This window comes from Balaenoptera acutorostrata, chromosome 3, assembly GCF_949987535.1.
Source record: "Balaenoptera acutorostrata chromosome 3, mBalAcu1.1, whole genome shotgun sequence".
In the NCBI taxonomy this organism is placed as follows: domain Eukaryota; kingdom Metazoa; phylum Chordata; class Mammalia; order Artiodactyla; family Balaenopteridae; genus Balaenoptera; species Balaenoptera acutorostrata.
The window spans coordinates 95,575,429-95,598,225 of NC_080066.1; the positions used below are offsets into that span (position 1 = coordinate 95,575,429).

Here is a 22,797-nt window from a genome sequence, read left to right on the forward strand (position 1 = left end):
CGCCCGGCAGGGGTCCACACACAGAGCCGCGAGCGCGCGCACGTGCAGACGGCGGGGTCTCTGCCCCGCGCGGCGCTCGGACCCGGACTCCAAGCTCGCTGGGACTCCAGTGGGCGAACGGAGGCCGAGGCTGTTGGCTGGTCGGGGCCGTGACACACCGGCCCCGGGTGAGGGGATAGCTCCCATCTGCCACAGCTGCTATTCTCGAGGCCTCGGGTCGAACCCATAGGACGGACAGCTTGGGCTTCTACTGCAAGCGGCGTCCGCACCGCCGGGTCTCATTCCCGCTTGCGCTGCGGTCTGGGAACACGATGGAGGGGAGAGGTGGCATCAGAAGCCCCAGAACGCAGAGGCTCGGGAGGGACGTCGGCTTGCCCCGCCCCCCTTCCCTCCACCACGCTTATTGGGCGTTAACTAAGTGCCAGGCGGAGGAGGACACTAGCAGCTTCCAGGATGGGGGTGGAGAGTCACAAATAACAACAGTACAGCGTGGTGGGTGCCGCCCTAGGGGAAGTCTAGGTGTTCCCAAACCCGAGTGGGAAGGGGCAATCAGGGAAGGCTTCCTGGAGGAGGTGACCTTTGAGCACTGAAGTGTGAAGAGGAGTTCTCCAGGGAAAAATCGGTGGAGATAGACCAGTGCATTCCAGGAGAGGTGAATGTGTTTATGGCTGAGCAAGATGTGGTCTCCACATGAACTTAGCAAAGCAGGGTCATCAACAGCTAAAAGAGAGAGAGAGAAAAAAAGTGATATTCTGAAGACAGTTATCAAGGTAGTCAGTCATTATGAAAAAGATCAGAACTTGGTTGGACTTCTTTACACTTATTTTCAGGTTTGGTACTGTTTTTAATGTTTTGATTACTCTCCGTGGTGGTGGGGAGATCAGGCCTCACAATCTTTCTGAGCCTGCTGGGGGCAGTGGCGAGGTGGAGGCCTTCAGAGCCACTGAGGGTCAGGAGTGGGAGGATGCTTTCAGACTGACCATCAGTAAAGAGGGAGTGTGTTGGGGGCTGGAGAGAATAGCAGCAGCAAGTTTGGACCAAAAGGCAGCTGTCTTTCTCTGGACGGTTCTCCAGGCCAGCCCCAGCACCCACTGGAACCTCGATGTGGAGACTGAGTTTCTTGACCCCCAAGGTGGAGGCTGCTGGGAGTCTCTGGGCCGAGTCATGCCCTCTGCCAGCACTCGGGCTGTTCTCCTGTGACTTCCCACCCCCTATTTCACCACACTGCCCCTTGCATCCCAACCCCTGCCACTCTGCCCCAACAGTCTCTCCTGCGAGGCCCAGTGGCCTCTACTCTCACTGACAACAGCATTTATCGAACCCTTATTGAGGAAAGGAACACGTTAACAGGCTCCTGACAGATCTTATATTAAAGATGGGGAACTTGGGCTCAGAAGAGTTAACCAGCTCAGCCCTAGGTAGTTAAGTGGTGGAGCTGGGATATGAACCCTTCACTGAGCTCGCTTGCCTTGTGGCTTTTAGGCCCTCCCTCCGGCCCAGGGCACAGTCTGGAAGCCCTAGATGTGCCTGTGCTCCACTGGCTAAGCCCCTATTCAGGGCCAAGAAACTCTGGCAGTGGGGCTGGCCTGGGGAAATTTACAGAGAAGGCAGGCTGCCCCTCTGGCCACCCCCCCCCCCCCCCGCCGCCTTAGTGCTGCTGTTCCCTCCAACCCTCTGACACTCTCCTCCCCAAGGCAGTTCAGCTGCCCCTTTGGTCAGGGAAGTCACGCAAAAAAAATCTGAGCTGGAGGTCCGTGGCTTCCCCATTCCTGGACACCACTACCCAGGACACCCAAGGAAAGTCGGCTCCTTCGCTCCCCCAACTCCAGAAAAAGTCGATGGACCCTGCACCCCTCTCGCCTTTACACCCCTCCACCTGAGGCAGTCACATAAGTGGCTGCCTCACAGCAGGGAACCCTGGGAGATAACTGGACTAGGCTGTCCTCTGCTCAGAATCCCTGCTCTCTAGGCTCCCAAGGAGCCCACTTCTTCCAAAAATCAGGCGGCTGGGGACTTCCCTGCTGGTGCAGTGGTTAAGAATCTGCCTGCCAATGCAGGGGACATGGGTTCGAGTCCTGGTCCGGGAAGATCCCACATGCCGCGGAGCAGCTAAGCCCGTGCGCCACAACTACTGAGCCTGCGCTCTAGAACCCGCGAGCCACAACCATTGAAGCCCTCACGCCTAGAGCCCGTGCTCTGCGACAAGAGAAGGCACCGCAATGAGAAGCCTGTGCACCGCAATGAAGACCCAATGCAGCCAAAAATAAATTAAATAAATAAATAAATAAATAAACAAAAATCAGGTGGCTGGAGTGATAGGGAGTTTAAGAAAACCTCATGAGACGCAGTTGCTGGGTGAGCCCCAGGGACACACCTCTCCCAACACCAAAGGCAGGCTTGGACTGGCCTTGTACCATTGTGATTGTCACCTCCATCTTCCCATCTCTAAAGGAGAGTTGATCCAGGATCTTGCTTCCTAGCTAACACATGGTCAGAAAGGTTTGAGACACAGCCTCATGCAGTGTTGGTGGTGAGCCTTACAGATCTCCCCAGCTTGGGCCGTGAGGGAAGGGTATCAGTATTTCCACCATAGCCACACTCACAGCCCCTGGGCTCCCCCTTCACACTCATGACAGGCTGAAAACAGGTTAACAAAGGAATTGTGGCTTAGCCAACTGAAAGCTGGAAGGACCAGACTCTCACTAGTGTTAGGCCGTGTATCAGGGGCCCACCTAGTTCTGTTAAAGCTTGGTGATATTATATCTTCCAAAGTAGGAAGTAAACCAGGCCAGTTGGAGGTTGCCTTGGCTCTAGACGACTACTGTCTCAGAGAGGCTTCTGGGGAACCAGGTGGCTTGACAACAGCCACTTTCACTTTGGGGGTGAAGGGCTAAGAGTAGGGGAAGGAGAGAAACCAAGTCAAAGAGAGACTCTCTTGGACTTTTAAAGCATGACTTTTGAGAGTTGCCACTCAGGATGCAGTCCTTGGACTAAATCTGATTCCCTTGTTAAAACAGGGCATAAAGTTTATTTACAAGTATCTGTACAGTTTGAGTGACAGGTCAGGACTTCACAGAAACAAAGAAAAAAGCATTTTTTTCAAAGGGAAGTTGCAGGCAGTAGACTTTCCCTGCACCTGCCAGAAGCAAGACAAACAGACCTATACATCACGAGCTAGGCATATGGATATTGGCCTTTTTGCTTCTTGGAAGGAAGTGAAAAATGTAGAAAGCAGACTTAGGTGCCGCACCCTTCAATACTGAAACCACATGTGGGGTCGGGGTGGAGCAGTGGGCTGCTGCTGCGATTCCCCAGCACAAGAAATACCCTGAACCACCAAGAAGCCCAGCTGGTGGGATAAAGCCAATGCCTGGACCAGATCTCAGGTCAGGGGCCCTGCCTCAGCTGAGACTGCAGACAAGTCCTCAGTCTTGACTCCAATCACCAAGTAGGCTACTCAGGTGACAAGTTAACATTCGGTCTTCTTTGGTTGGCTTTGCTCCCTGCTGTGTTTTGGTGTCTCAGAATGAAAGTTCCATTAGCTGCATGTGGGGAGGTAGTGGCAAAATGGCTACAGTGTGATGTAGTTTTAATAAAAATTTTATTACACAGCCATAATGTAACCGACACTTCTCCAAATCCAAATGATACTAAATACAGATCTACATGTTGGATCAGAATGACTCCAGCAAATTATATGGATTCTATAATTTCATGTCTTTTAAAACCAGAAAGAAAAAAAAGTCCAAGTTTGTCACTACAGGAGAGGTCCCAGCAGCTTCCAGGACTCTGCTGGAGTCCAGGCAATGTTTAACAGTCTGTGATTCCACATTTACACAATAGTCTATAAAGAGTTTCGGTCAATGGACTATTCAAGTATATATGATTTTAATGAGTCCATCACCACTCCTTTGCCCAACCAAACTGTGTCACAGCCACCACACAGCTGTGTTACAGTCATATTTATCAATTTTACAGACACAATTCTTTTTTAAAAACCATCGATTGCTGCTTTTTTCTTTTTCTTAAATAAAAAAAGTATAAACTAAGTTAAAGCAACACTGAGGCTCTACTAAACCCGGAAGAGTTACCAAGTTCATTTTTATGTTTAAAAACAACTTAACTCCATGATTTCCCATCATCCCACTTTCTTATAGAAAGTGGGGTGACGAAATACAAAGCAGGGCTTTGAGATGACTCTCCCTCTTGTGGGAATCAGCAGCTCTCAGCTGTTCCTTTATCTTAGTTCTTGTTTTATATAGTCAGCTGTACTTTGTTCTGAAAAGATCTGTTAAATGCCACTTTTATTTACACTTGGAGCTTTACACCTGAGAATGATTATCAAGCAGTCAGCTTATCTCTTTGCAAACATTTCATAAAGACATACATACTTCTTTGCTGGCTTCACCCTAGCTGCACAAGAATATATATGCTTACCATATATATATGTATACACACACACAAAACTGCACATGCTTGTAACATTTGCAACCTAAATCTTTGTGTTCGTTCTCTCCACATTCATGTTGAATACTTTCTCTTAAAAAACAGAACAAAATATTATTCTTGCTGAAATGGCAAAACAGAATCACTAGGAAGAGACAAGTGCATGGGGTGGGGAATAGACACACTCTACATTCAGCCAGGAAGCTGTGGGCTGTACACATGGGCTGAGCAAGACACCTGCACTGCCCTCCCTGGTACCTGGCTGTGGGCTTCCCTCCCACCTGCCAGGACACAGCCGACAGGGTAGGGGCCAAACTGGGGAGATTTCTCCAAGGTGGGGAGGTGATGGGGAAGAGGAGGTGGGGGAGGGGAAGTTACACAGCTACAGCAGTCAGGCCTGTTTAGTAAGAAGAATCACATTTAATGAGTTTCTTTCTTGCAGTTTCAGATGCTCAAGTACAGCTGAAAAAAATCTGAAACAGCTATAGACCCATGACAGACTGATACAAAGAGTACTGCATTTTTAAAAAATGATAAAAAAATCCACACACTTACAGACACATACACACATACACACTCTCTCTCAAATAGACCCCCCTCCCTCCCCACAAATGTACACTTTTTGGAAACTAAATTGATTTTGAAAACCCTTCTTCCGCAGAGATGGGAAGAAGAGAAAGATGAGGAGAGAGGAAGGAGGACTGCAGGTGCCCAGTCCCCACTCCCTCCACAGGGTCAGGTGCCAAATGTTCAATGGTTGGGTCCGAGGCAGTCCATAGAGGAGGCTGCCCAGTGCTGCTGCTATCACCGCCAGGGGCTCCAGCAAGAATCCCAGCTCCACGGTAACACTGAATGCGTGCAGAGTGGCCAATGAACTGTGCTGGTTTTTTTTAAAAAAATGAAAAGGCAAACACAAATCTAAAGACATGGACAAAGCCCAAGAGAGCCCAGGTTCACACTGGGTGGGGCCTGGGGGGTTGGTGGGAGACGGTGCAGACAAGGGAAGTCTATACAGCACATGGTGTATATTACAGGTGACTGGCAGTTTGGAGTCTCTTCCCAGTTCTACTGCTGCTCCAGCCCAGTGAGGGCAAATCAAAGGAAAAGAGGAAAGGTGGGACACCGTGATGGGGCATGCAGGGTCAGAAGCAGCAGGCTGGGTGCGCTCAAATAAGCCCTCGTCGTTTTTTGTAGTCTTCCAAGTTCAGAGATCTCCTTGGAGCTCCATCCTTGGCTGGCGGAGCCTTGGAGGTGATGGCCAAAGCCTTTGACTCTATGGGAAAGAAGAGGCAAATCGGCATCTGAGGTCCTTTGGTCTCGTGCTTCACTCCTTCAGGTAGCCTTCCTTACTGTCCCTGTTCCCTCTCAAAACAGACCTGCAGCCTGTCTTACTTTGGTCTCCATAAATACTGGTAAGCAGACACCCCCGTTTCTTCCCTAAAATCAGGCCTCCTTGCTGGCTGAGAGCCACGGAGCCACGTGGTCCTTGCTCATCACCAATCTGCACCTTCACCTACCTGAGCTGGGAACTTGTAAATCAATCTTCACGTCGAAATCATGTACTTTGAACAAGTCTTCTGAGAGGTCACTGGCTGACTTAGAATTCAAATCTTTATCCTTTCCCTGACCCTGCAATGTGAAGAGAAAAAGTAATTACAAAAGCATAAATGCAAGTGGACTTCAAGAAGCAGCAACCACTAAGGTAAAGGCTCCTGCTCAAGCTCATTAGGTCTTCCTACTAAGGTCCTTTTCTGATTCCTTCTCTCAGAGGGAGGACAGAAGAGGCCACAAAGAGGTTTCTTTTCTGAGCCTAAAAGAGGAGAGGGAAGGGAAGGCTCATGTCTGTGGTGTGAGGGAGAAAGGGTGGGCTTAAGACAACAAGCCACCTCGGACCCAAGATTTTAGGAATTCCTGGAACCGTTTGGGCTCCTCAGGAAAAGGCAGAAAATGGCTTCTAAACGGGCAGTTTCTCTTGGTTTAACATTTTAGTTCTCAAAGAGCTTTCACTTTTACAACTGCCTCATCCTTACACGTCAACTACTCCTTCTAATTGTCCTATGAGTTAAATAAGCAGGGTATATAATACTACCCCCACTTTACATATGAGAAAATGTGGATTAGAGGGCTAGAGGTCAGTTGCCTAAAGCCGTAGTCAAGGCCTTCATTAAGTAGTGGTGTTGGGTTTAGAATTTAGGTCATCTGACCAGAATTCAGTAGTTGTTTATCACATTTGTAAATAATGAGGATGGAGAAAGGACTGCAAGTGGGAGGCCATGTTCCTCCATGTGGGGACAATCAAACCCGACCCAGGAAGTGCCTGCTCTGGTGTCCGGGCCAGCGGCCGAGCTCCAGTAGTATACTTGCCTTGCTCATTTCCTTTGGAGCATCTGGTAACACTCCAGAACCGTATTTTGCATTCAGCTGGGCCAATATGGCAGCTTGAACAGCCGGGTCTCTGGACTGAGAGAGAATGCAAGTTATTTTAGAGATCATTCAACACTCACACAGTCCTACCACCAGCTTCTGTCCCACCTACCACCACTAACATCACAGGCACCACAGTGGGCCCATCAGCAGATCAGTGGGGTTTTCCTCCAGGCTGCAAAAAGGGGCAATTAAAAGCTTTGAAGCCCAGCCCAGACGGGCCCTAGCTAGGCGCTTCAGCCTACACATTCCTCACCTCTGCTGCACTGGTAAACTTGCCCTGGCATAGGCGGTTAGTCCATAGGTTTCTACAAATCCATGCCAGGTTTTCACTACCTGTATGTCCTACAGTAAGATAAAAAAAGGAAGTATCCAGACCCAAGAGTTTGAGGCAAGCAAATCCCACTAAGACAACATTATTTTTAACTTCTTTATTAATCTCCTAATGGAATTCATTTTCTGTCCCCGAATCTAGGTCCTGACTAAAAATGTTCTCTTTAGGCACTCACATTAGAAACGATGGTAGGTTTACACTGTCGCCGGGTAAAAGGATCCATCTGTTGGTTTTTCATGTTGTGACTTTCAGCCTGAAACAGGGAGCATGTATTACAGAACTGTATCTCCTGCCCCCCGCCTCTCATTCATCATAAGCTTACATATAAACAACAGTCTGTAAGGGCCTGAAAAAAGTCAAAGGCTGTCTATCATCCTTTTCCCTTTAAGGACACCAGAGCAGATTACGGGGGCAACAACCAAAAGAAAAAGACTGGAAATTGATAAAAATGAATACGCATGGAGTAGAATCTAAAGATGGGGAGGGGTAAGACAGGGCAGAAGACTGCTGCTTTTTATTATAAATTAATAACTAATGTGGTTGTATGTGTGCCTACAGAGGAACTATGTGTGTGTTAAGTGTACACGTTACTTCAATAATTGAAAGAAAAACTCAAGCAAGATACAGAAAAGATTACATATTGTTTTATTAATTAAAATTATTTTCAGTGATCCAGATAAAGTTGTCTTACTCACCACAAGGGCCTTCTCAGACTCCACAATGTTCCACTCCCGGTTCCGCTGGTTGATGTAACTGTGGGGTGAGTAAGAGGCATGAGTCAGTGTGCTGTGAAAGGAGGGAGGGGACCACTGAGTCCTCACCCTGGAGATAAGTGGAGCCACTGGAGCACAGTGCGTACAAGGCCACACGCTCGCCTGATAATTGTGGACCAAGGATCTGTAACACACCTGATAGCAGATATGTTCTTGGTCCGCTGGCGGTCCAGGGCCTCTGCTCGTTCCTCCAGCTCGTTCAGCTGGTCTTGGATTTGTTTGGCCTTATCCTGATCCCCCAGGTCCTCGGCCATGGCCTGCACATAGAGAGACACGTGAGATTTTGGCTATGACTGGCTCTATATTAAGTGTCCCATTACTTCCAGCACAGGCAAGATACCTCACATGATGAACAAATGACAGGAGGCGTGAAAGAGTACTGAAAACAAACACCGTAGAACCCAGGCCCCACATGGCTAACTCAGCCTAACAAGGCTCACGCCACCCTGATGTGAAGAATGGAAAACCACCCACTGCAGCTGGGCTTGGCAATATCATTCGTCTGTTCAGACCCAGTGCTGATACTACCCTGGGGTCTATCTCATTACACATGAAACTAAAGTGACTAGAAAATGAGGAAAATGGAACAAGCAAGATCAGTTTCAATTTATAGACAGGAAAACAGCCAAAGGATGCTGCCCAGATGCCAAGATTGCTTACATTTGAGCCCAGCATTTTCTCCCAATCCTGCCACTACTAACTTGACAGATGGTGAACTTGACAGATGGTGAACAAGTTTGATTTCCACATCTCCTTACAGGGAGAGAGGTTCAACCACAATTCCTCACCTTTTCCTTTAGGAGCTGCGTTTTCTTCATAGCATAGTTGGGTGGAGCTTTCCTGAATCTTTCTTTCTCTTTTACAATCTGTACCAGAGAGGAGATACCAGAGTGAGGTATTTCTAAACTAGTTTTGTAGGCAGGATAGGTGAGCCCATTTTGGAGGTAAGCAGCTAGTTAAACGGGGGCTGCTCTTCCTATAGCAGTGCCATGCCCCACAGAGAGAGCAAGTTCATTCCAAGGGATACTATGCTGCTTCCGGGGTCACAGAGATTCTTCTGGGATAGTGGGAAGAAACATGCACCAATAAACAGCAGCAGCCCAAGGACCTTGTACTGTCAGGCTAGCCACTGTCCAAGAGAACAGAGATCAAAGAATTTTACCAAAATGTTTTGGAAAAAGAAAACTCTTGAAGGACCAAGCCTAGAAGAAGAATACAGATCCCTGAACCTTGAATACACTTCCTTAGTCTATGACTTCAAGTGAGAATGTATGGAGAAAATCTTGATGAACTATAAATAATAAGGTAGCGATATCAGTATTCCCTCTTCCTCATGCAACAGTAGCAGAGCCAAAAATGTCAAGATACAGGAAAGAAAAGAAAGGCATGATCTTCTCTAACACTGGTTCTTGATGAGCCTCCAGACTCTGGGGTACCAGGTTTCTTACCTCTTCAATGTCCTGGTCATTGAATTTATAATTAAGAGCTTCTTTAATAGATAATTCCTTCTTATTGATTTCATCCAGAGTGGGCAACTGCATGCCAGCAGAGAACATCTGGACCAAAACATGATAAAAGGTTATTTTGCAAAGAGGCTCTCTCAGTGTTCTCATCAACAACTGCTAGGGAGGTGCTGTCTCTCCACTTACCGCTTCTTTCCACTTCATGAATTCACTTTCAGTGAACTCCTGGTTTGAGACAAACTCTAGGCGGAACACTCGCTGGTCACTGCCGTGCCTACACGAAAAAGAGCAGCTTCAGGAATGGGTATGTTGACTGCAGCACCAGAAGAGCAACCCCACCAGACTGTACACCACCTGTCTCTGTGGGTTTCCATCCTAGCTACCCTTTAGAATCATCTAGGAATATTTACAAAACTTCTAGTGCCAAAGTACCACTCTAGATCAACTGAATCAGAATCTCTGGGAGTAGGAACCAGGCACTGAAATTGCACACACAAAAAACCCCTCCCAGGTTGTTCTAACGGGCAGCAGGGATTAAGAATCAAAGTGAGCCCTGGAAACAAGTGGATTTGGCCAGTACTTCAAAAGTCCATTTACAATAAAATCCATCAGTCAACTGGCATCAAGAATATGAAATATTACATAGATATCTGAATGACAAGGAAGCTCTGTCCCTAGAAAGAAAGAACACTGCCGTTCTACTGACTCCTGTGCTGGCCACGTGAGTCAGTGCCATCCTCCCAGAGATAGTCACTCTCGGCACGTCATGGCTGCTGCCCACCCCAACTGGCTCTTTTCAAACAGCCCAGGAGAAATGATGGGAATGGGAGAAGGGAACAGAGAGACCAGAGAGGCCAAATAAGGCCATGGCAGAGCCTTGTCTATGACCCACTATTTGCAGTCACCTGGCAAGCTACTTCTATTCCTTCCCACATAGGGCCTTTAGAATTTTCAGGCTCCAAGAGGATAGGGATTTGTGTGTGTATTTTGTTCTCGCTTCTATCCTGATGCCTAGAACTGTGGCATGTAGCCAGCATTCAGTCAATATCATGTTATTGAAGCAGAAACCAAGTCCAAAAAGGTAACCTGGCTTGTGAAAGATCAAGTTAGTTAGTGATGGAGCCAGGACCAGAAGCAAGCCTCCTGACCATGCTCACTGAGGAATGCCTAAAGGATTCTGGGAGGAGGGGGTCTCGCAATCTGACATTTTCCTTCTATGTGTCCCACCACTCCATATCCCTGACTTCCCCCTATGAGAGAGATATATCCTACTTTCCCTATAGGCAAAGGCAGAATACAAGTTTCCCTCCAAGTTCCCTGCGGGGATAACACAAACAGTATTACTGTAACAAGAAACATCACACTAGGAGTGAATAACAGCCCCAACAGGCAGTGCCTGTGTGCAGCGGGAGCAGAAGCTGCCACGGAAGCACCTCTCCTACCGTAGCTGTAGCCCTTTGTTTGTTCTGGTGCCACCAAGCTGGTAAACTTTGGCGGTTTCCACTACACCCGTGATCTCAGCAACCTAAGGGACGACAGAGACACCAATCACAACAGACTCCTTCAGAGCTCTCCACCCCGCCCTCTGGCTCCATCGGCATGAGTGCAGATGAGTGACCCTGCACTGAGAGAAGCCCACAGCTGCCAGGTGTTCTGCGCACCTTTCTTGGGCTTAGAACTCAGACGGCCAGGCACCTGTGCCCAGAGTTAAGCAAGCGCCAGGCGAGGAGGCAGTGAGCCTGGTGGGGCATTGGAAGCTTCCCCTCCAACTTAATTCTACCTTACTAACGGGTGCACCTGGATTTCAGAGGTTAGTTTTATCAATCAAGTGTGAAGACCATGAGGTCTGTTTCTGTTGCCAAGGTTTCTGGGACATGGCATGGCCCCTGGTCCTCACAGAAGGAGGTAAACACATGTTAAAACCAAACAACCCAGAACAAAACAAACGAAAACAAAAAGAAAAAAAATCAAACAGCTATGTTCTAGTCATCTAGACCACAGAAGCAGAGCTGGAACTCACAAAATAATCTCTATTAGGTTGGAGGGTTTTTTTTTTTTTTTTTTTTGAGGGTTTTTTTTTTTTTTTTTAAATAAATTATTTATTTATTTTTGGCTGCGTCAGGTCTTCGTTGCTGCACACAGTCTTTTCCTAGTTGCAGCGAGTGGGGGCTACTCTTCGTTGAGGTGCGAGGGCTTCTCACTGTGATGGCTTCTCTTTGTTGTGGAGCACGGGCTTCAGTAGGTGTGGTGGTGCACAGGCTTAGTTGCTCCGCAGCATGTGGGATCTTCCCGGCCTAGGGCTCGAACCTGTGTCCCCTCTATTGGCAGGCAGATTCTTTTTTAAAAAAAAGTAATTAATTAATTTTTGGCTGCATTGGGTCTTCGTTGCTGCGCATGGGCTTTTCTCTAGTTGCAGAGAGCAGGGGCTACTCTTCGTTGTGGTGTGCAGGCTTCTCACTGCGGTGGCTTCTCTTGTAGTGGAGCACGGGCTCTAGGCGCACGGGCTTCTGTAGTTGTGGCTTGCGGGCTCTAGAGTGCAAGCTCAGTAGTTGCAGCACACGGGCTTAGTTGCTCCATGGCATGCGGAATCTTCCCGGACCAGGGCTCGAACCCGCGTCCCCTGTGCTGGCAGGCGGATTCTTAACCACTGTGCCACCAGGGAAGTCCCTGTTTGTCATTTTTCAAACCTCAATATAACTCCCTGTTCCAGAAGTCACTTAGTATGTAACATGGAAATTTTTCATTTATTTTTCAAATGAACAAATCTTCCAGATTACATAACTCTTGAAAAATACTTCATAAGTGTCTGCCTTCTCACATCTACATGGAAGAAGGATAGAGAAAATTGTTCTAAATCTAGACCCCTGGGCTCCAAGTACTCCTCTTGGCAGCAAGCAGGTCACAATTGCTCTCTGGTTGGCTCAGACTGTCACTGTTCTAAGGGCATCTCAATTGGAGTCTATTTTCTCATCAAATGGGAAAAGTGACAGATTTGTTCAGTAGTTCCTACTTCTAGCTAAGAATCATTATATTTAAAACATGGACAATTGTCCAAGGAAAGAAACACTAACCCGGTAAACTGGTTTGCTGTTGTGGTTTCCAATGCCAATCCGTACAAAACATCCTGTGACAGTTTTAGCAAAGAAGGGCATGTGACACCAACGTTCCAGCTTATGCCGTGATAATCGAACCCGATTCAATTCCTCCGGTAAGGAGACCGGTTGTGATTTTGGAGGGATCTCTTCTTTCCTGTGAGGAACAAAGGACACTGGGAAAAATGTGCATCATAAAAACAGATCAAGGTAAATAAATAATATCAACTTCTTAAAACTTAACCAAAGTATGTGTGATTTCACACAGTAGGAGAAATAAATGAAGCAACAGGAAAGTGGGAATAGAATCCTATTCCTAACCAGCAGTGTGAACTGTCTCAAATGAGGCTGCCATCCCAGATAACCTACCAGACTAGGAAAACTAATGGAAGCTCCTGGCCAATCTGAGGGTGACATGAAGGCAGCTCCTACCCGCCTGGCCCTGATGAAATGTTCAGGGGTACAGGCTAAGAGCCAACGGCAGAAGTATATGTTTGGGCTGATGTGCTGGGGAACCCAGCTCGGCAATTCAGGGTACGGAACCAAACCAAAGTTCGTCACCTGAACAGGGGAAATTTGGAAGCTACACTAAGCCTTTCCCCGAAGAACCCACCTATCCTGACTACTAGACCAAAATGTACACAGCTTACTCCTCTTCTTCATCAGATGACGATGTTCGGGACGAGCGGTCTGACTTTTCACTGGACTTGTCATCTTCCTCCTCCTCCTCATCGTCAGAGTACACCTCACTGGTTTTTAATGGCTGTTTCTTGGCGAGGAGCTCAGCTTAAAAAAAGAGGAAATGTTTACCTAGATTCTCTCAATAAGAAGCTGAAACATCTTTCATCCCTGAAAAAGAACTGGAACATGGAAAAGGACTCAATAGACAGCTCCATCCTCTCTGGCCTGGTTTGTGATGACTTGTGTTAACAAGTGCGTTAACCAGAAAGTTTAAGTCACACCAAATGTCAAGCCGCAGTAGACAGAAAAAAGGGCTGGAAGACTGTCACTAAGTGGGCAAAAAGGGTCACCAACTCTAGTGACAGTTGTCTTTTATTTCTCTCAAGGCACTTGAAGATTGGCAGGAAAATTGGGGAAAAACTTAAGATGTCTTCAGAGAGTCTTTCAGGAAAAACTTACTTTGAGTTTACAGTACTATTTGTAATAGCAGGAGACTGAAAACAACCCAAATGTCTACAAAGGGGAGTGGCTGAATCACCTCTAGCACATCCACCCAATGAACTACGCTGCAGCTGTAAAAAAGGAAAGAGCCGAGCCTTACACTGCATCCTGAGTCAGAAAATGTTTTAAATGAACACATAAATATTTTTAGGATAGGCTTTATATGGTCACTGTATCAACTACTCAATTTTGTTACTGTAGACAGAAAGTAGTCACAATTATGAAAAAATGGGCATCATTGTATTCCAATAAAATTATTTACAAAAACAGGTAGTCTACTAACCATTGCTCAACATAAAAACTACAGAGTTATCTTTAGAATATATGGTTAAGTGAAAAAAGCAAGGTAGAGAGAAGTGTGTATAATGCACTAACAATCTAAGATGGAAGGTGAATCTGTGTCCTTTTGTTTAAAAAATAAAAAGGAAGGATATAAAAAAAATTTTTTTAAGTGGTCGTCTACTATGGGAGGAAGGCAAGGGGTGAAAGAGAAGGCTATAGATGCTAAATTTCTCTAAATATACCTTGCTTAGTAGATTTGACTTTGGAACCTTGCATCGTGTATAATCATAGAACAGAACAACAAGTCATCTCTACAGATCACAAGCAAAATAAAACAAAGTACTCATTTGATGGCACAACCACACAAAAAACAACTATAACAAGTGTTTTGTGTTGGTTTTTTTTTTGACTGTGGGGCTTGCAAGATCTCATTCCCCTGGTCAGGGAAGAAATAAAAGCAAAAATAAACACATGGGACCTAATCAGACTTATAAGCTTTTGCACAGCCAAGGAAACCATAAATAAAATGAAAAGACAACCTACAGACTGGGAGAAAATATTTGTTACTTTTTTTTAGGTGTAGTAATGGTACTGTAGTTATGTTTAAAATAGGAGTCCTTATCTTTTAGAGACACATATTGAAATATTTATGGTTGAAATAAGATGATGCTGGGATTTACTTCAAAATAACCCAAAGGAAGAGGGCAGTGCAGATTTAATAAGATTGGCTATGAGTTGACTGCTGAAGTTGGAGGATGGGTTCATGGAGTTTCATTATACTATTCTCTGTATGTGTTTGGAACTGCCTATACTAGAGAGCTAAAAAGGGGGAAAAATTAAAATTGGCATCAGGAAGTTAAATCATATGATCAAAGACACAAAGTAGCCATCACATTTTCCCCACTTACCTGTTCTGTTCTTCCGTTTTTCTCGCTCTGCTTTTAGCTCCTCCATGGCTTGAGATTTCTTATCTAGTTTCTCATCCCGTTTGGAACGTCGTTCCTTGTTATGGGATGTTACCTGGGAAGGGAAAAATATGTAGGATGGCTCTTTTTACCAACAGCTGATGATAACATTCTCTATACCTAAAAATTATTCAGTTCTCCAATGTGAATCTATATTGGCTGCAGAAATTGAAATTTGCTTAAGAGGAGAGAGCATCCTCTTGTGGACAAAGAGGATAGAGCAGTAAAGTCAGTCCCTGTCTTACCTGCCTAATAAACAGAAAGCCTAAGAAGTATAAGAATAAACACTTCCTGGAAGGACTCCCTAGATCACAGCTAATATATGTTAATACTGTCAACAAAGCTTTTTGTGATAAATGCAGAGATGACTAATTTTCCCAGCTACATTTATTACCAAGTCCAGGATGACACACCTGAGTAAACATCATAACCAATTCAGCTACCCGGGACAGGAAGTTTACAAACTTTCCCTTAAGGAGTGCTCACACACCAATGAGCTGCTTTTTACATGCAACCCTGAGTAGAATTCCCATGGAGTTAAACAGCACAGCTAATGGTGAAATGATATGTCCAGAGATTAATGAAACCTATAAGATGAAGACAGTACATAAATAGTCTTGCACTAACTGACCTAGGCTGACTAATATAAACCCATCTTTTATATAAACACACATACACACTCAAAATGGAGGTTTTATTCTTTGGATAACGAAGACTATTGAATCTCCTACCTGAGATTCTTGAATCTGTGTCAGTTTCTTCTTTTCCTGCTCCTCTTCTTGCTTTTTCTTTTTTTCTTTCTTTTCTTTCTTTTTGGCTGTTTTCAGTTTTTTCCTGATTTCAAATCTGTTTAAAATATATTGTGTTGGTTTTTAAGTGGCAATGAAATATCTGTAGACTGATTTCTATTAGATAGGAGAAAGGAAGTAAGTGCTGGGGAGGAGTTAATAAATGTTTTGGTTTCCTGTAAGAAACTCCAATGTATCTTATAAGTACATTAGAAATATTGAATATAAATACACCAAAAGTACTTGAAAGCATTAAGGTGGAATAGACTTAAAATGAGAGAATACTGAGGATACTGTTGTATCCTGTTGGTAACGCACTGCTCTTCCCCAACTTCACATAATGGAAGAAAATAGTTGATTCTTGGATCAGCTCCAATGGTGTCCCATTAGAAACATAATGAAGCCACAGAAAGCCACTGTCACATTTTTAAAGTGGTCAAGACACAGGCTGTATGTTAAAAACACCACTCTCCATCTTTCATCATTAGGAAAAATGCCTCCCTCAGCTCCACCCCAGCAAACATGTGAATAAATATGCTATTCTCTTAAACAAATGCAATCTAGGCTCTCTCCCTGTAACAAAAAGCAGGCTTTTATGAAACAAAACTACTTTTTTGTGTGTGAATTTAAGGAACTTTATGGAAGGAATAAAGGAATATAATAAATATTAAACTCTTTTCATAACATTCTAAAATAACCCCAATTATGAAAGTTTTTACTTAGTTCTTAATAGGGTCAATATACAAAAATTAACTGTATTTCTATATACTTGCAATGAATAATCCAAAAATGAAACAAAGAAAACAATTCCATTTACAGTAGCATCCAAAAGAATACAATATTTAGTAATAAATTTAACAAAACAAGTGCTAGTCTTTTACACCCAAAACTAAAGGATTGTTGAAAGAAATTAAATAATACCTAAGTAAGTAGAAAGATATCACATTCATGGATTAAAAGACTTAATATTAGATGGCAATACTTCCAAATTTGATAAACAGATTCAACACAATTCCTATAAAAATCCCAGCTGCTTCTTTTGCTGTTGCAGAAATTGATAAGCTGATACTAAAATTCCTATGGGAATGCAGAGGGCCCCACATAGCCAAAACAATTTTGAAGAAGAACAAAGGTTCCTAACACTTCACACTTCCCAAGTTAAAAATTGACTACATAGCTACAGTAATCAAAACAGTATGGTATTGGCATAACCATAAACATAATGATCAATGGAACAGAATACAGTCAACAAATAAATCCATATATCCATGAACAATTGATTTTCAACAATGGTGCCAAGACTGGGGAAAGAACAGTCTCTTCAACAAGTGGTACTGGGACAACTGGATAGCTATATGCCAAAGAATAAAGTTGGACTCTTACCTCACACCATATACAAAAAATGATCTCAAAATGGATCAATGAGGGGGAGAGGGATAAATTAGGAGGTTGGGATTAACATATACACACTATTATACATAAAATAGATAATCAACAAGGGCCTACTGTATAGTACAAGGAACTCTACTCAATACTCTGTAACAACCTGTATGGGAAAAGAATATGAAAAAGAATAGATATATGTACATGTATAACTGAATCACTTTGCTGTACACTTGAAACTAACACAACATTGTAAATCAACTGTACTCCAATACAAAATTTTAAAAAATGGATCAATGATCTCAACATAAGACCTACAACTATAAAACTCTTACAAGAAAACATACGGGTAAATACTCATGAATGTGGATTTGGCAAGATTCTTAGATACCAAAAGCTGCAGCAAGAAAATAAAAAATTTATTGTGCATAAAAATTTTTAAATTTTGTGCATTAAACAATACTTGACAGTGAAATTTACAACCTATAGAATGGGAGAAAATATTTGCAAATCATGTTATCTGATAAGGGTCTAGTAACCAGAATATATAAAGAACTCTTATAACTCAACAACAAAAAGACAAATAACCCAATTAAAAAATGGGCAAAGCACTTGAACAGACATTTCTCCAACAAGGATTTGAAAAGATTCTAAACATCATTAGTCAACAGGAAAATGCAAATCAAAACCACAATAAGACACTTCACATTCTCCAGGATAGCTATTATCAAAAAAAGAAAAAATAACAAGTGTTGGCAAGGATGTGGACAAACTGGAACTCTTATACATTGCTGGTGGGAATGTAAAATGGTACAGCTGCTATGGAAAACAGTTTGGTGGTTTCTCAAAAAGTTAAACATAAAATTACCATATGACTCAGCAATTCCACTCCTATGTATATACCCAAAAGAATTGAAAATAGATACTGAAATATTTGTACATGAATGTTCATAGTAGCACTATTCACAACAGCAAAGATATCAAAACAGATTAATAGATAAACAAAATGTGGTTTATACACATAATGGAATATTATTCAGCCATAAAAAGGAATGAAGTACTGATACATGCTACATGAATGAACTTCAAATATATGTTAAGTGAAAGAAGCCAGGCACAAAAGACTACATATTTATGTTTCCATTTATATAAAATGCCCAGAAATAGGCAAATCTATAGAGACAAAAAATAAGTTAGTGGCTTCCTAAGGCTAGGAGGCAGTAGAGGGAACTGAGTACCAATAAGTACAGGGTTTTTTTCTGGGGTGATGATAATGTTCTGAAATTAATTGTGGTGATGGCTACACAGCTTTATGAATATATAAAAACCCACTGAACCACTTTCAATGGGTAGATTCTATGGTGTGTAAACTACATCTCAATAAAGTTATTTTTAAGTTAATACCTGAGGTGCTGAGAAAACTGGACAGCTACATGTAAAAGAATGAAATTAGAACATTTTCTAACACCATATCCAAAAATAAACTCAAAATGGATTAAAGACCTAAATGTAAGACCAGAAACCATAAACCTCTTAGAGGAAAACACAGGCAGAATGCTCTTTGGCATAAATCGCAGCAGTATGTTTTTTGGATGTCTCCTAAAGCAAAGGAAATAAAAGTAAAAATAAACAAATGGGACCTAATTAAACTTAAAAGCTTTTGCATAGCAAAGGAAACCATCAACAAAACAAAAAGACAACCTACTGAATGGGAGAAAATATTTGCAAATGATATGACCGATAACACGGTTAATATCAAAAAAAAATATATATATATATATATAAACAGCTCATACAACCCAACATCAAAAAAACAAACAACCTGATTAATAAATGGGCAGAAGACCTGAATAGACATTTTTCCAAAGAGGAAATGCAGATGGTCCACAGGCACATGAAAAGATGCTCAACATTGCTAATCATCAGGGAAATGCAAGTCAAAACCACAATGAGATATTACCTCACACCTGTCAGAATGGCCATCATCAAACAGAACACAAATAACAAATGTTGGTGAGGATGTGGAGAAAATTAACTGGCGCAGCCACTGTGGAAAAGAGTACAGAGGTTTCTCTAAAAACAGAGACTTCCCTGGTGGTCCAGTGGTAAAGAATCCGCCTTACAATGCAGGGAACGCAGGTTCGATTCCTGGTCAGGGAACTAAGATCCTACATGCCGCGGGGCAACTAAGCCTGCACGCCACAACTACTGAGCCTGCACGCCTCAGCTAGACCCCGTGTGCCGCAAACTACAGAGCCCACATGCCCTGGAGCCTGCACGCCACAACTAGAGAGGAGTCTGCGCGCCACAATGAAAGATCCAGCGTGCCTCAACTAAGACCCAATGCAGCCAAAAATAAATAAAATAAAATAAATAATAATTAAAAAAACTAAGAATAGGGACTTCCCTGGTGGTCCAGTGGGTACGACTCTGAGCTCCCAATGCAGGGGGCCTGGGTTCAATTCCTGGTCAGTGAACTAGATCCCACATGCATGCCACAACTAAGAGTTCGCATGCTGCAACTAAACCCCGCATGCTGCAACTAAGGCCCGGTGCAGCCTAAATAAATAAATAAATAATAAATATTTGCAAATGAAGCAACTGACAAAGGATTAATCTCCAAAATTTACAACCAGCTCATGCAGCTCAATATCAAAAAAACAAACAACTCAATCTAAAAATGGGCAGAAGACCTAAATAGACATTTCTCCAAAGAAGATATACAGATTGCCAACAGACACATGAGAGAATGCTCAACATCATTAATCATTAGAGAAATGCAAATCAAAACTACAATGAGATATCATCTCACACCAGTCAGAATGGCCATGATCAAAAAATCTACAAACAATAAATGCTGGAGAGGATGTGGAGAAAAGGGAACCCTCTTGCACTCTTGGTGGGAATGTAAATTGATACAGCCACTACGGAGAACAGTATGGAGGTTCCTTAAAAAACTAAAAATAGAACTACCATACGACCCAGCAATCCTACTACTGGGCTTATACCCTGAGAAAACCGTAATTCAAAAAGAGTCATGTACCAAAATGTTCGTTGCAGCTCTATTTACAATAGCCAGGACATGAAAGCAACCTAAGTGTCCATCAACAGATGAATGGATAAAGAAGATGTGGCACACATATACAATGGAATATTACTCAGCCATAAAAAGGAACGAAACTGGGTTATCTGTAGTGAGGTGGATGGACCTAGAGACTGTCATACAGAGTGAAGTAAGTCAGAAAGAGAAAAACAAATACCGTATGCTAACACATATATATGGAATCTAAAAAAAAAAAAAAAGGTCATGAAGAACCTAGGGGCAAGACGGGAATAAAGATGCAGACCTACTAGAGAATGGACTTGAGGATACGGGGAGGGGGAACGGGAAGCTGGGACGAAGTGAGAGAGTGGCATGGACATATATACACTACCAAACGTAAAATAGATAGCTAGTGGGAAGTAGCCGCATAGCACAGGGAGATCAGCTCAGTGCTTTATGACCACCTAGAGGGGTGGGATAGGGAGGGTGGGAGGGAGGGAGACGCAAGAAGGAAGAGATATGGGGACATATGTATATGTATAACTGATTCAATTTGTTACAAAGCAGAAACTAACACACCATTGTAAAGCAATTATACTCCAATAAAGATGTTAAAAAAAAAAAGAAACCAAAAAATAATAATAATAATAAATAAGTATTCTTTAAAATATTAAAAAAAAAAAAAGAAAAACCTAAAAATAGAACTACCATATGACCCAGCAATTCCACTCCTGGGTATATACCTGAAAAACACAAAAATGCTAATTCGAAAAGATACATACACCACCATGTTCATAGCAGTATTATTTACAATTGCCAAAATATGGAATAAATGGATAAAGAAGATGTGGTGTATATACATACAATAGAATACTACTCAGTCATAAAAAAGAATGAAACTTTGCCATTTACAACAACATGGATGAACTCGGAGGAGACTATGCTAAGTGAAATAAGTCAGACACAGAAAGACAAATACTGTATGCTATCATTTATATGTGAAATCTAAAAAATACAACAAACTAGTGAATATAACAAAAAAGAAACAGATTCATAGATATAGAGAGCAAACGAGTGCTTACCAGTGGGGAGAGGGAAGCAGGGAGGGGCAATATATTGTATGACACAGGGAATATAGTCAATATTTTATAATAACTATAAGTGGAGTATAACCTTTAAAAACTGTGAATCACTAAATTATGCATCTGTAACTTATATAATATTGTACATCAACTATACTTCAATTTTAAAAAAGTTAACAGCTTATATTTACATTATGTTCTTATATGTATTATCTTACTGAGGACTTACAACAATCCCCAACGAGGAAGCTGAGGCAGGAGGAGGGTAAGTGACTAATTCAGATAACCTAGCCAGTGAGTCTGACTTGAGCCTAGATTTTCTTTCTTCTTCTTTTTTTAAAAAAATATTTATTTATTTGGCTGCATTGGGTCTTAGTTGCAGCACACGGGATCTTCGTTGTAGCACGTGGGATGTTTCCTTGTGGTGCACGGGCTCCAGAGCACACGGGCTCAGTATCTGTGGCAGCGGGCTCTCTAGCTGCAGGTGCAGGCTCTAGAGTGCGCAGGCTTAGTTGCCCTGCGGCACGTGGGATCTTAGTTCCCTGACCAGGGATCGAACCCGCATCCCCTGCATTGGAAGGCAGATCCTTAACTGCTGGACCACCAGGGAAGTCCCGAGCCTAGACTTTCTGATGGAAAATGTCAGTGCTCTTTGCACAACCAAGCTACCTTTATGCTGCCTGCACTTACCTTTAAAAAAAAAAAATTTAAATAAAAAAAGAGGAAGCCCTAGAATAGGTGAAGAATCTAACAACCAAAAATGATACCTCACTACTGGTGTTGCTGGCTATAAAACAGGATGCTGATGGTATTTACATTAAAAAGATGTAGAAGGTTTCTGAGTTACCATATTGTACTGCCTTGTAGCTAAACAAATGAACTACAAAAACCTCCATTTTCTGTGAATGGCACTGAACTTCTGTCTTAATTATCATCACTGTAAACATTCTTCCAATCACTAAAAAAGTCACTGAATCAGTCAGTCAACTGCCTCATTCATATAAGGTGAAAAATAAAAAACCCAAGTTTGAGATCAGCCACCCACTACTCTCAAGCTACTTTGTGATTTTATCATAGGGCCCTATTGCCCTTATATGAGAACCTCTTGTTATGCTCTCCACAATTCAGAAACACAAATTTCAGAAGTCATTCTTAACCATCTGGCAACTGTGGTCGTTTCTTAAGTCCTGTTTGTTCCAATACAGGTAACCGTGGAAGCATTCACACTCAAAACAAATGTCTATTACTTGCTGCTGACTGAAAGCCAAACATTCTTGTCTAGGATAACTCACCAGACTTAATATGGTCTCCAGAAGGGACAGACAGGCTCCCAGACGAAATGGGACTAACTGCTGCCAAGGAAAATGCTTCTGTTTCTTTCGCAATATTAGGTAGGTAGGGAAGGATCCAAATTGTGAGGACTATTTTATCTCCTGAGACAAAGTCAAGTTTATTTTCACCTTGAAATTCTGTTAGGAGATGAGGAAAAACTTCTGCCATTTAAATATGGCAAAAGTAATCCAAAATACTGAAGCAGCTT

The 22,797-nt window shown here is 43.0% G+C and overlaps 1 protein-coding gene across 1 annotated transcript in view; it reads right to left on the reverse strand.

The window, feature by feature from the left end:
* Positions 1 to 3,582: 3,582 nt before the first annotated feature.
* RTF1 (RTF1 homolog, Paf1/RNA polymerase II complex component) overlaps positions 3,583 to 22,797 on the reverse strand; it is a 45,894-nt gene continuing 26,679 nt past the window's right edge. Inside the window, exons 5-18 of the mRNA XM_007180364.2 lie at positions 15,693 to 15,807; positions 14,905 to 15,016; positions 13,183 to 13,318; positions 12,512 to 12,689; positions 10,883 to 10,965; positions 9,627 to 9,714; positions 9,426 to 9,533; positions 8,766 to 8,843; positions 8,113 to 8,234; positions 7,900 to 7,957; positions 7,380 to 7,457; positions 6,811 to 6,906; positions 5,964 to 6,075; positions 3,583 to 5,719 (exon numbers count right to left, since the gene is read on the reverse strand). Coding sequence (XP_007180426.1) covers positions 5,613 to 5,719; positions 5,964 to 6,075; positions 6,811 to 6,906; positions 7,380 to 7,457; positions 7,900 to 7,957; positions 8,113 to 8,234; positions 8,766 to 8,843; positions 9,426 to 9,533; positions 9,627 to 9,714; positions 10,883 to 10,965; positions 12,512 to 12,689; positions 13,183 to 13,318; positions 14,905 to 15,016; positions 15,693 to 15,807 — 1,471 coding nt within the window. The 3' untranslated portion in view covers positions 3,583 to 5,612. The remainder of the gene's footprint in view (positions 5,720 to 5,963; positions 6,076 to 6,810; positions 6,907 to 7,379; positions 7,458 to 7,899; positions 7,958 to 8,112; positions 8,235 to 8,765; positions 8,844 to 9,425; positions 9,534 to 9,626; positions 9,715 to 10,882; positions 10,966 to 12,511; positions 12,690 to 13,182; positions 13,319 to 14,904; positions 15,017 to 15,692; positions 15,808 to 22,797) is intronic.